The sequence below is a fragment of the Etheostoma spectabile genome, chromosome 6, assembly GCF_008692095.1.
Source record: "Etheostoma spectabile isolate EspeVRDwgs_2016 chromosome 6, UIUC_Espe_1.0, whole genome shotgun sequence".
NCBI classification, from domain to species: Eukaryota; Metazoa; Chordata; class Actinopteri; order Perciformes; family Percidae; genus Etheostoma; species Etheostoma spectabile.
The window spans coordinates 22,745,931-22,756,614 of NC_045738.1; the positions used below are offsets into that span (position 1 = coordinate 22,745,931).

General features: G+C 39.9%; 1 protein-coding gene across 2 annotated transcripts in view; it reads left to right on the forward strand.

Annotated features, from left to right (window-relative positions):
* si:dkey-122a22.2 (uncharacterized) overlaps positions 1 to 10,684 on the forward strand; it is a 51,503-nt gene that overhangs the window by 1,861 nt on the left and 38,958 nt on the right. Inside the window, exons 3-6 of one of the 2 annotated variants that reach the window (XM_032517865.1) lie at positions 1,215 to 1,286; positions 1,448 to 1,524; positions 3,325 to 3,425; positions 6,515 to 6,631. In XM_032517865.1, the coding sequence (XP_032373756.1) occupies positions 1,215 to 1,286; positions 1,448 to 1,524; positions 3,325 to 3,425; positions 6,515 to 6,631 (367 nt within the window). The remainder of the gene's footprint in view (positions 1 to 1,214; positions 1,287 to 1,447; positions 1,525 to 3,324; positions 3,426 to 6,514; positions 6,632 to 10,684) is intronic. The other variant, XM_032517866.1, reaches the window with a different exon arrangement.

Sequence of the window (10,684 nt, forward strand, 5' to 3'; positions counted from 1 at the left end):
AAAGTAGTGTAGAACTAGTGGTAGTATAGTGGTAGTTAGTAAAAACAAAAAGGAAAAAAAGTCTGAAAAAAGAAAGAAATTATTGCAATTAACAATAGAATTGTCTCTGTAGCATACCCTCCGAAAGATGGTCTGACACTTTAACTGATGATTTCAGATTTATTGGAAATCCCAAAACCAACGTAAGCGCTGGTTACAGAAAGGAAACAAACACAAACAATAAATGCGTTCGCTACCTTCAGATTCAGAGCATTAGCATAGTTTAGTACTAGCTCACAAGTCCGGCATTAGCCTAAACGGCTAGAAACAGCTAACAGTTGTTCAAAACTACTTTAAAAACACCACCAACATATACACTTTACAGTATTCTGATAAATCCATTTTAATATTCAACTGTGTTTCTCCTTTTTCTGTTATCTACAGCAGGAAACTAGTTAACGTGCCAGCGGCTGACTTTAAAAATAAAAGCCCCTGTTATTTATAACAGGAAATAAAACACAACAAGGCTATTTCTTCTATAGAGATAAAACGTACTGGGTTATTTATTTATGTCTTTCAGTCACATTTAAAAAGTGTGTGTGTGTGTGTGTGTGTGTGTGTGTGTGTGTGTGTGTGTGTGTGTGTGTGTGTGTGTGTGTGTGTGTGTGTGTGTGTTAAATGTGTTGCTTAGACAGCCTCCAGTGGGAGATAGGTCTGCACGATTCAGGTAGCTTAGAATTGATATCACAATTCTCTAACGCAATTTTTTTTCTCATGAAGTGTAATGTTTATCGTGCACAAGAACCATGACAAAACAAAACACATTGTCAGTGCCAAACATAGAGTTTTGTTGGCACCTACTGTATATCACATTGCAGATCTCCACAAGCCTGTAAACACAGAGGCTTCAGTGGAGAGAATGGAGAGCATGGCAGCTCTTGGGAGCACTTTAAAACCTATTTAATACAATCTATGTTTAAAACTCACAGAATAAAGTAGTACCGTTTGCGATGCAGTCAGCTCGTAAATAAGAATAGAAGTTATTAAAAAAATTAAAAAATTGAAATTATTAAAATTGAAATTGTGAAAAGAGATGTGTGTGATTTTTATAACAATTAATCGTGCATGCCTAGTGGGAGATTGTCAGGTTTTTCCTCTATAATGTTTTCAGAGCCAGATAAGTCGTCTGTGAAGGCTAATCTTTCTTTCATTTTTTTCCCCCCCCTTGCATCCAGACGGCCAAATGGTTGATGTTGGATTGGGTCAAAAGATGCATCTGTTGTGTAAAGGACAGGGACAACCAGTTGGTAATAAATCCTATGACAATATCCTGCGATTTGCATGGCTGGTTTTCTTTCAGGTTATGAAACATGAACATCATTTTCTGACACACGGCACCATGTCTCTGTGGCTTCTTTGTGTCTTTTGTGCTGAGCCCACCCTAACCACTTTGTTTTTCCGTCTTAAGTCATCCTGGACGCCCCAGCTGGAATGTCCTCAGACGTTTGGTTGCACGTCCAGGAGAGTGTGGCCACGTTAACAAAGGTGAGGACGTGACACTATTTTGGCTTCCATCATCACATAAACAATGCATTGGAGAAAAACTATTATATACTATATTTGGCACCTGACGTTTTGCAAAGTTTACCCAAATTTTGTCTTGTGTTCTAAATCACCCCCCCCCATTACTCAGCCAACATTTTAATATATTTTTCACCTTCTTTAGTTTAAGGGGAATTAAAAAAGTTCTAAGGGAAAAGTATTAAGGGATATTTCACAGTTCAAGGTGTTTTCACTGTTGATTTGTTTACCTGTTTTAAGTAAAAAAAAAAAAAAATCTTTCCAAAAGTCAATGTGTAATCATCTTAAATAATCATGATTTCAGCGTTGACCCAAATAATTGGCGGCCCTACATGACACAATTACTGAGGATTAAATGGCTGTATTTTGAAATAATTTCCCAAAATAGGGTAGTCTTTGTATCACGATGTTAAACAAGCGGGCTCATCAGAACCGAACAATATATCTCGGATGAAAATATGTCATGCAGGTTAGATCCCCACTGTGATCTTTGTCTAGAATCCGTTCCTGCTGCTGTGACCGTGTTGTTATCGGGGGCATGCAGGGACAGCCCCTGCTGTGGCTCTGCCACGTCCACTCCGCTCAACAAGGACCCAGGAAAGCAGAAAGTCGGGACTGACAGGCTGCCCCGTTCTGTTTGTCTGAAATGTGACCCAAATGAGGTCACAAGCTTGTTTTCGGAAGCGCCGAGATACAACTTGACAACTAGACACATAAGCATTTTGTGCAAAAACAAACAAACTGTGCACTGTTTAAACCACCTCTTGTTTTTTCAATGTTACTCAGAAGGGGTGAGAAAAAAAAATCATTTGTATTGTGATATATATATTTTTTGCAACGATTTTAAGACTTAATTCTTTTCCCTAGAAATATATATATGCAGTGAGGAAAATAAGTATTTGAACACCCTGCTATTTTGCAAGTTCTCCCACTTAGAAATCATGGAGGGGTCTGAAATTGTCATCGTAGGTGCATGTCCACTGTGAGAGACATCATCTATAAAAAAAAAAAATCCTGAAATCACAATGTGAGATATGGATATGTACGTGTTATGTAAGAAGCATATCAAGGTTCTGGCGTGGCCTAGCCAGTCTCCAGACCTAAACCCAATAGAGAATCTTTGGAGGGAGCTTAAACTCCGTGTTTCTCAGCGACAGCCCAGAAACCTGACTGATCTAGAGAAGATCTGTGTGGAGGAGTGGGCCAACATCCCTTCTGCAGTGTGTGTGCAAACCTGGTGAAAAACTACAGGAAACGTTTGACCTCTGGAATTTCAAACAAAGGCTACAGTGCCAAATATTAACAATGATTTTCTCAGGTGTTCAAAGACTTATTTGCAGCTGTATCATACAAATAAATAGTTAAAAAAATCATACATTGTGATTTCTGGATTTTTTTTTTTTTAGATTATGTCTCTCAGAGTGGACATGCACCTAAAATGAAGATTTCAGACCCCTCCATGATTTCTAAGTAGAACTTGCAATATAGCAGGGTGTTCAAATATTTATTTTCCTCACTGTATATATATATATTTTTTTTAGCAATTTCTGTTTTATACAGTACCGCTGACAATGACTACATCATATAAGTTTCCAGCAACGCAGACTGAAAGCCAAAAATGCAGAAAATCCATGTCACGTACTTCTTTACAGACTGACTGTAGAAAACTATCAGTTTTTAGAAATGTCTCATGATCTACAGTAGAAGTGGATTCTTCAACTTTTGTTTTTTTGTGAAATAAGTCCCTGTTTGTCCCGCTGCCAGGTCTGCACCTATGACCGAATGGGACTGGGCTTCAGCAAGAGGCTGATGCAGAACGAAACCACGGGAACCGAGAAAGTTTGGGGGATGTCAACGACTGGACGGTAAGTTCAGCCATTTAATTTCTTTTTTTTCTTGTGACATCAAATGGATCAAAAGGATGACACTTCTCTGCGGTACACAAAGTCTACAATATAGACATAATATCCCAAATTAAATTAGGGTGCATGATCTATTGAGTCAATATCGTTATTGCAATATTATATTGAATATATGTAGCGTACCGTGTGTGTGCATATTTGCACAGAGTGACCGTGTAAGTGAAGAAATGGATCGAGACGACAAAATGGAACGAATCAGAGAAGAGAAAAACAAGTTGTGTCCTGTTCTCTTTCTTTATTTTATACTGTACTGAACATGTCCTGTTCTGTAGACATGGTTATTTATTCATTCATGTTGTACCAGTCCAAAAGGACTGTCCGTTGAAACAAACCTTGTGTTGTAAGAAAACTTGTTCTATTTGTTATGAATCTATTTTGACGCGTTTTCCCGTAATTTTACATACGTTTAACCCGTTTGTGCCGGATGCTTCAGAGAACGCACCGTCATTGGTTCAAAATACACATGAGGCGGGTCTTGTCGGCTATTTAAAGCCCTGTGACCACCAAAATGTACCGAAGTTTGCTGAAAATCATGTCAATCAACCAGACATACATGTGCGTTTGTTTATGAAGTTTTGAGAGACGAGCTCCGACAGAGGAAGTGGTAGATTATGATGAAGACATTCTCCCTCCCAAACTCCTCACTATCTTCCACCTCAATGTCACTGCCCTCGCTGTCTAACTCCTCCTCTGATCGCCTCGTAGCCGTTTTCTCGCTCGTCTCTCAAACATTCATAAACAAACGTACATGTACGTCTGATTGATTGACGTGATTTTCAGCAAACTACGGTACATTTTGGTGGTCCCATGGCCAACAAGACCCGCCTCATGTTTATTTGAACCAATGACAATGCGTTCTCTGCTGCACGCGTCATGAAAAGACCGACGAATACAAAATGCTGCGCCACGCAGCAGCCGGCAGGAGGGTCAGAGTTGCGCAACGCAGTAACCGGCGGTAGATGTGTCGTCGCGAAGCATCCGGCGCAAACGGTTTAAAGCTCCCATATTCTGCTCATTTTCAGGTTCATGATTGTATTTTGAATATATTTGCATGGTTTCATTTTCAAAAAACACCATATTTCTGTTGTACTGCACTTTGCTGCAGATCCTGTTTTCACCCTGTGTGTCTAGGTCTCTGTTTTAGCTCCAGAGTGAGACATCTCACTTCTATACTATCTTTGTTGGAGTCGCAACCAAAACAGCATGGATGAGTCTGTATGTGTGTGGAAGCACCAGAGACACAAGATAACACCCCAAATCCCTTTTTAATTTTTTCATAATATGGACACTTTAAAATGTTTTATAATCTACTGTATATTGCAATATCACATTTTGTAAATATCGTGCAACCGTAGTTTAAATCGGTTCTTTCAACGCCATGTAGTGGATTAGGAATGGATGAGTGGGCTGCTTTCCATCTACAGGGCCATCTGGCTTAAAAATAGGGATTTTGATGCAATCATTGAAGCTAGCCCCTAGCACTCCCATTCAAAAGGCCATTTGATTTCATGGTAAATCTTAATAGTGGCGCTTCCGTCCTAATTATGCTTTTAAATGAATGTTTGGGTAAGTTTCGGGTACATTCACAAAAAGACCCTAGGGAGCATTTTGGCGAGAGTTTAGCTCTAACTCCCTATTGTCCTCAGGTCAAATTTGACCCGTTTACAAAAACGTTCTATATCAGAACTATAGCAAAAGAGCGTTGAAAAAAGAGACAAATGTTGGAAAAAAAAACTACAAAAACATTCTTTTTTTTAAATGCTGAAAAAGTGACCGAAAAAAATGACAAATGACAAAAAAAACATTGGAAAAGCGACCATTTTTAAAAAAAAAAATGACTAAAACATAATTAAAAAAACGTCAAAAAATTGGAATAAAATTGACAAAACCGTTGAGAAAAGTGTAGAAAAAGAACAACAAAATGTTGAAATTTCAACCCAGAAAAACACAAAGTTGCAGGTCAACGGGAAGACAACACAAGGGGTTAAATGGATCTTTGGGAAACCTTCATCAACCCAAACAATGACTAGAGCTGCAACAATTATATAACCGATCCATCCGCAAATCATTTTTATATTAATCATCAATCCTTGTGGTTACTGCTAAGTGTTTACCGGTATTGTATTGAATCAAAACAAAATAACCTACAGCTGGCCAGTACTGTATATCGATGTATCGATATCGCGATATGAGACTAGATAGACTTAGATTTTGGCTATATTGTAATATCGTCATGTGGTAAGTGTTGTCTTTACCTGGTTTTACAAGCTGCATTGCAGTAAAGTGATGTCATTTTCTACTACTTCTTCTATTTACCTTTACCCACTAAGTCATTAACCCTTGTGTTGTCCTTGGGTCAAATTGACCCGTTTCAAAGTTTATATCAGTAATATGGATTTCTTTCAACCAAATTTCCCAAAAATAACATTTCATCTTATAGCATTTTAATTCTTTTTTTTTTTTTTTAAATGGTTTCAAAACAATATCCAGACTGAACTTTGACATCTACCCATCTGTGATCCACTCAACATCCTTTGATCTCAACTATTAGTCAAAATAATTCATAATTTCTGCCTTTTTAATTAAATACTTATGTATAATTTGATGTAAATGAGGTTTGTTGACCACGAATTCCAAGAATAAATGATAAATCTATCATTAAACCAGCTCAGGTTTTACAAAATCAAACCACGAAAAGCCGTTTTTGGGTCGTCTTTCCACTTTTCAACAATTTCAACAATCACAACTCTAGTGTTGGTTGAAATCAACACATAGTTCACGATGTCCATTTGCCCCATAGGGTTACAAGGCAGCCTTGGTCTGTTGCTGCCGGTTACAGCGTTCACGCTTCATATACTAGACCAATATCAAAGATTGTCTGTCACTGACACGCAAAAACACCCCCTGAAATTATATTATAAGAGATTAATGTTGAATCCTTGCCCCATGTTCAAGAATAAATAAATGTCCTGACCCAGTTTGTACCGTGTCCCAGTTTGGTGCCGAGACAGATAAATGTTGTTGTCTCCCAGGATGGTGGACGATCTGCACCGACTCCTGCAGGCCGCCGAGATAGCCAGGCCCTTCATCCTGGTGGGCTCTGAGCTCGGCACGCTCAACGGCAGGTTTTACAGCCACATTCACGATGTGTAAGTATCGTCCAATGAAAATGCTCAAAACCCTAACCCCTTCGACAGGGAGTCCGGGACCCCTAGGGGGTCATCGGAGGTAAAGGACAATTGTGGCACAAATTATAGTCTATAAGTTGTTTTTTTTTCTCCAAAAGTTGTTAAAAACCATTGATTATACTGGCTTACTGGCCTTAACCCTTGTGTTGTCCTCAGGTCCAAACTGACCCATTTTTCTATTTTTATATCAGGAACTTGGCTTTCTTTCAACCAAATTACCTAAAATTAACATGTATGCCATACAATGTTCCTCAAGTAAAATGACTGATTTGTTTTGTTGAATGTCATGGCCTCGGAAGAAAGGGCAAAAAAAGAGAAAGAAACGCTGAAAAAGCAAACAAGAAATAGTTTTTGTATAATTAGTAAAAAAAATTACAATAATTAGTAATAATGGGATAAAATAATTTCTGAAAATTAGGCTATAAATTCAAAAAAAAATGTAAAAACAAAAAACAGCAAAAATATTGGAAAAAAGCGCCAAAAGATGATGGTTGAGGGGAAGACAACACAAGGGTTAAGGTGAGATAGTCATAGGATATCTTGTTTTTATTGATTTAGTTATTGCTGCTGCTGCACTGATCGCCACCAATGTATTTTGTTGTGTTCGTGAAATGACAAAGTATCTTGAGTCTAGTCTTTGCTAGTTTAAGACTGACGCAGTTATCAATTTCCTGTCCAGTGGGCCACGTTGTTAAAAAAAATGCACCTGCGCCCATCTAGTCTTACAGGGAGGTGTGTTCAGGTGCATTTTTGGCGTATTGCTGTGTTGAGGCAGCGGAAAGGGATCACGCCGTTGACCAACACAAACCTGGATCTCAAGTCAATAACGCAGCTTTTTGTTGTTATTGTAACGGCGCGTTCACCTCGTGGAGTTTTGGTGGCATAGTGCTTGTGCCATATATGATCTGCTCGCGATCTTTCACATCACGTGCAAGTTTCTTCTCCGTAAAATCTCTCCTTCCTGCTCAGCAAATCCTCCATCATTTTAGCAATGCGCCAAAGTACCGACGCGCCTGGCCTTTAAAGGGAATGGGAGATGACACTGATTGGTTGATTGCATGTTACACCCAGAACACACCTGTAATTAATGAAGACACTAGGGTACTTATAAGTACAACCCTTTTGAACCATGCACCTGACACTTTTTTCCACCAGTAAAATAGCCAAAATGAATTTGTACACGCCCTAAACGCGCCTGCTGCAGTTGTTATTGTAATAGCTTAGAATTAAATGCACTAAAAAGGGATGCATAAAGGCTTTTGAAAGCCCACATGCTATTGTAGGCTCAGATTATTATGCAACATAAGTTTATACAATATAAAGGGGGTCCCTGAGCCGTCTCCCTTTCACGTGGTCCTTGGCCCAATCATCGTTCGAGACCTCTGACTTAATGGATACCAGCAGTATAATTTGGGGGGGGCAGTAGCTCAGTCTGTAGGGAGTTGGGTTGGGAACCGGAGGGTCACTGGCTCAAGTCCCCGTATGGACCAAAAAGTAGGGAGTGTGGATTGGTGGCTAGAGAGATGCCACTTCACCTCCTGGGCACTGCCAGGTGCTGTTGAGCAAGGCACCGTACCCCCCCAACCGCTCAGGGTTCGGCTGGCAGCTCTGACATCTCTCCATTAGTGCATGTATAGATCCTGAGCGTGTGTGTAGTTCAGGACTGTGTGTAAACTAACCAAGTGCGGACACAGAGTGTAAATTGTAATTTCCCTATAGGGGATCAATAAACAGATTAAAATTAATTAATTAAATTAATAGTATAGCAATTTTACACATTAAGGTCCTTAACCTTAACATGAGGGGTACTACTCAGCTTGTGAGAAGAGTTGTGTAAAATCATCTGTGGCTCTGAAGGTGCATTATTATTTTCTGTGTCTTACGAAACCCCCGACTTTCTATAAGAGCAATACTAATTAAAGCTGCAAGCAGCGTTGGACGGGCCCTCGCTTACCTGCGCGCGTCGTGCTTACTGGCGGACGCTGCTCCTTGCGACCATGCTCTCAGACACTGCGAACTGTCACCAAGGAAAAAGGAACTCTCTGCTGAGTTCAATGACACCTCACACAAGAGTGCACCTTAAACGGTTCAAATGGTATGAAAGTGGGCGTGGCTTACGCATTGGGGTGGGCCAAACCATCACCAATGAAAAAGGAACTCTCTGCTGAGTTCGATGACACCTCACACAAGAGTGCACCTTAAACGGTTCAAATGGTATGAAAGTGGGCGTGGCTTATGCATAGGGGCGGGCCAAACCATCATCAACGAATAAGGAACTCTCTGCTGATTTCTCACATGACTCTACCTTAAATGGGTCACCGGTTATGAAAAGACAGCTGTGTTTGAAAGGCTCTGTGACCCTAAATAAACCGGTTTTGTCTTAAAGTCTAAAGCTACATGAGACTCGTAGTAAACCTGCAAAATGTCCTGAAAGAAATGCCCCCGTGTTGTTAATTTAACCCTCGTGTTGTCTTACCGTAGACCAACATTTAGTTTTTCTGGGTCAAAATTTTAAATTAAAACCTAAGACACTTTTGCCACTTTTCCCAAAGTTGTGTCAAAGTTCTTTGTTGATTTTTTTTTTTTGTTTTGGGACATTTTTGTTGTTTTGAACAAGTTTTTGAAGCCTTTTCCTACATAATTTATTGTCACTTTTTGAAGTTTTCTAACTTTTCCTGAAGTTCTTTCTCACTTTTTACAATGTCTTTGTCAATGTCTTTTTTGTTGTTTATCCCTACATTTCTGTCACTTTTTTCAGTGTTCATAAATCTTTTTTTTTCTTCTTAAAATCCTATAGAATTAAAACACCCAAATTCAATGAAAACAGTTATTTAACTTGTGAGGAACGTTGTATTGAACCATCCACGATATTTTTTACAATTTGGTTGAAGGAAACCCAAATTTCTGATGTAGAAACTTTTAAAAAATGGGTCAAATTTGACCCCGAGGACAACAGGAGGGTTAATTATTTTCTTTGGATGACCAACATTTACCTCCGGACAAAAAACTATATTTAATATATTATAATTAACATATAAAGTAATTTATATTTTGGGGGTTTAGGATGCAAATGATCGTTTCCCTGATCAAACTATATTACACATGATCGTAGTGCAACTTAGCATTTAAACAACAATAGACTAGCTCACTAACTAACAGTAACAGCAACTAACTAGGATTAATTAAAGAAAACCACAAACAAGGTCCTGGTTTTGTACTCACGGCAAACTAGCCCCCATCTTGTTAGGACCATGGGCCACAACAAAAGACGGAGATGCACAGCAACGTAACAATAATAAAGTGACATTTAATTAATAATGATGCAAACAAGAGCATGATGAGGTGTGATTGTCAGTATCAGTGATGAATGAAGGTGGATGGATGTAATGGAGAATGTGAGGTGCATGTTGTCAGTAGTTAGCAGAGAGAAAACATGTTGGTGCGCCGTTGGGAGAATGCGTCCGCCCGGTCTCGGGGCAGGCGGGGGTTAAATAGTCTGGGAGGACCGGCCAGGTGATCACAGTCATCTCATCATCGCCTCCGCTACACCTGCAAGTTAACAAGACAAACCACAGTACCCATGTAGGACAGGCCCAGGGCCGGCACACCAACAAACACAACATCATTTTTATAGCTAGGTTTTGTGTATGCAGTAGTTATTATATAGTCGTGAGGAATAGTTTCAGTTTTCTCACATCGCCACAGGGTTTGCTCCCCTAGTCAGTGAACCCTCCCGATTTAACCCACGTGGCTGTGGGGGTGCCTTCTTCCTCCTTCCCAGACGGGGTGGTTCTCACACCAACATCTTCCACCTGCACTGCTGTTGGGGTCTTCACTATTTACCCATAGCTGGGGCTATTTACCCATAACTGGGACAGTGGTTGACGGGCATCAGGGCGTTTCCACGCACCGATGGGCCTGCATGCCGCGTCTCTGGGGCCCACTGCTGCTCCGAGATCCGGTACAACTTAGCCTGGAACCGCAAGGGACCAGTTACCATGTGTGCCACGGGGA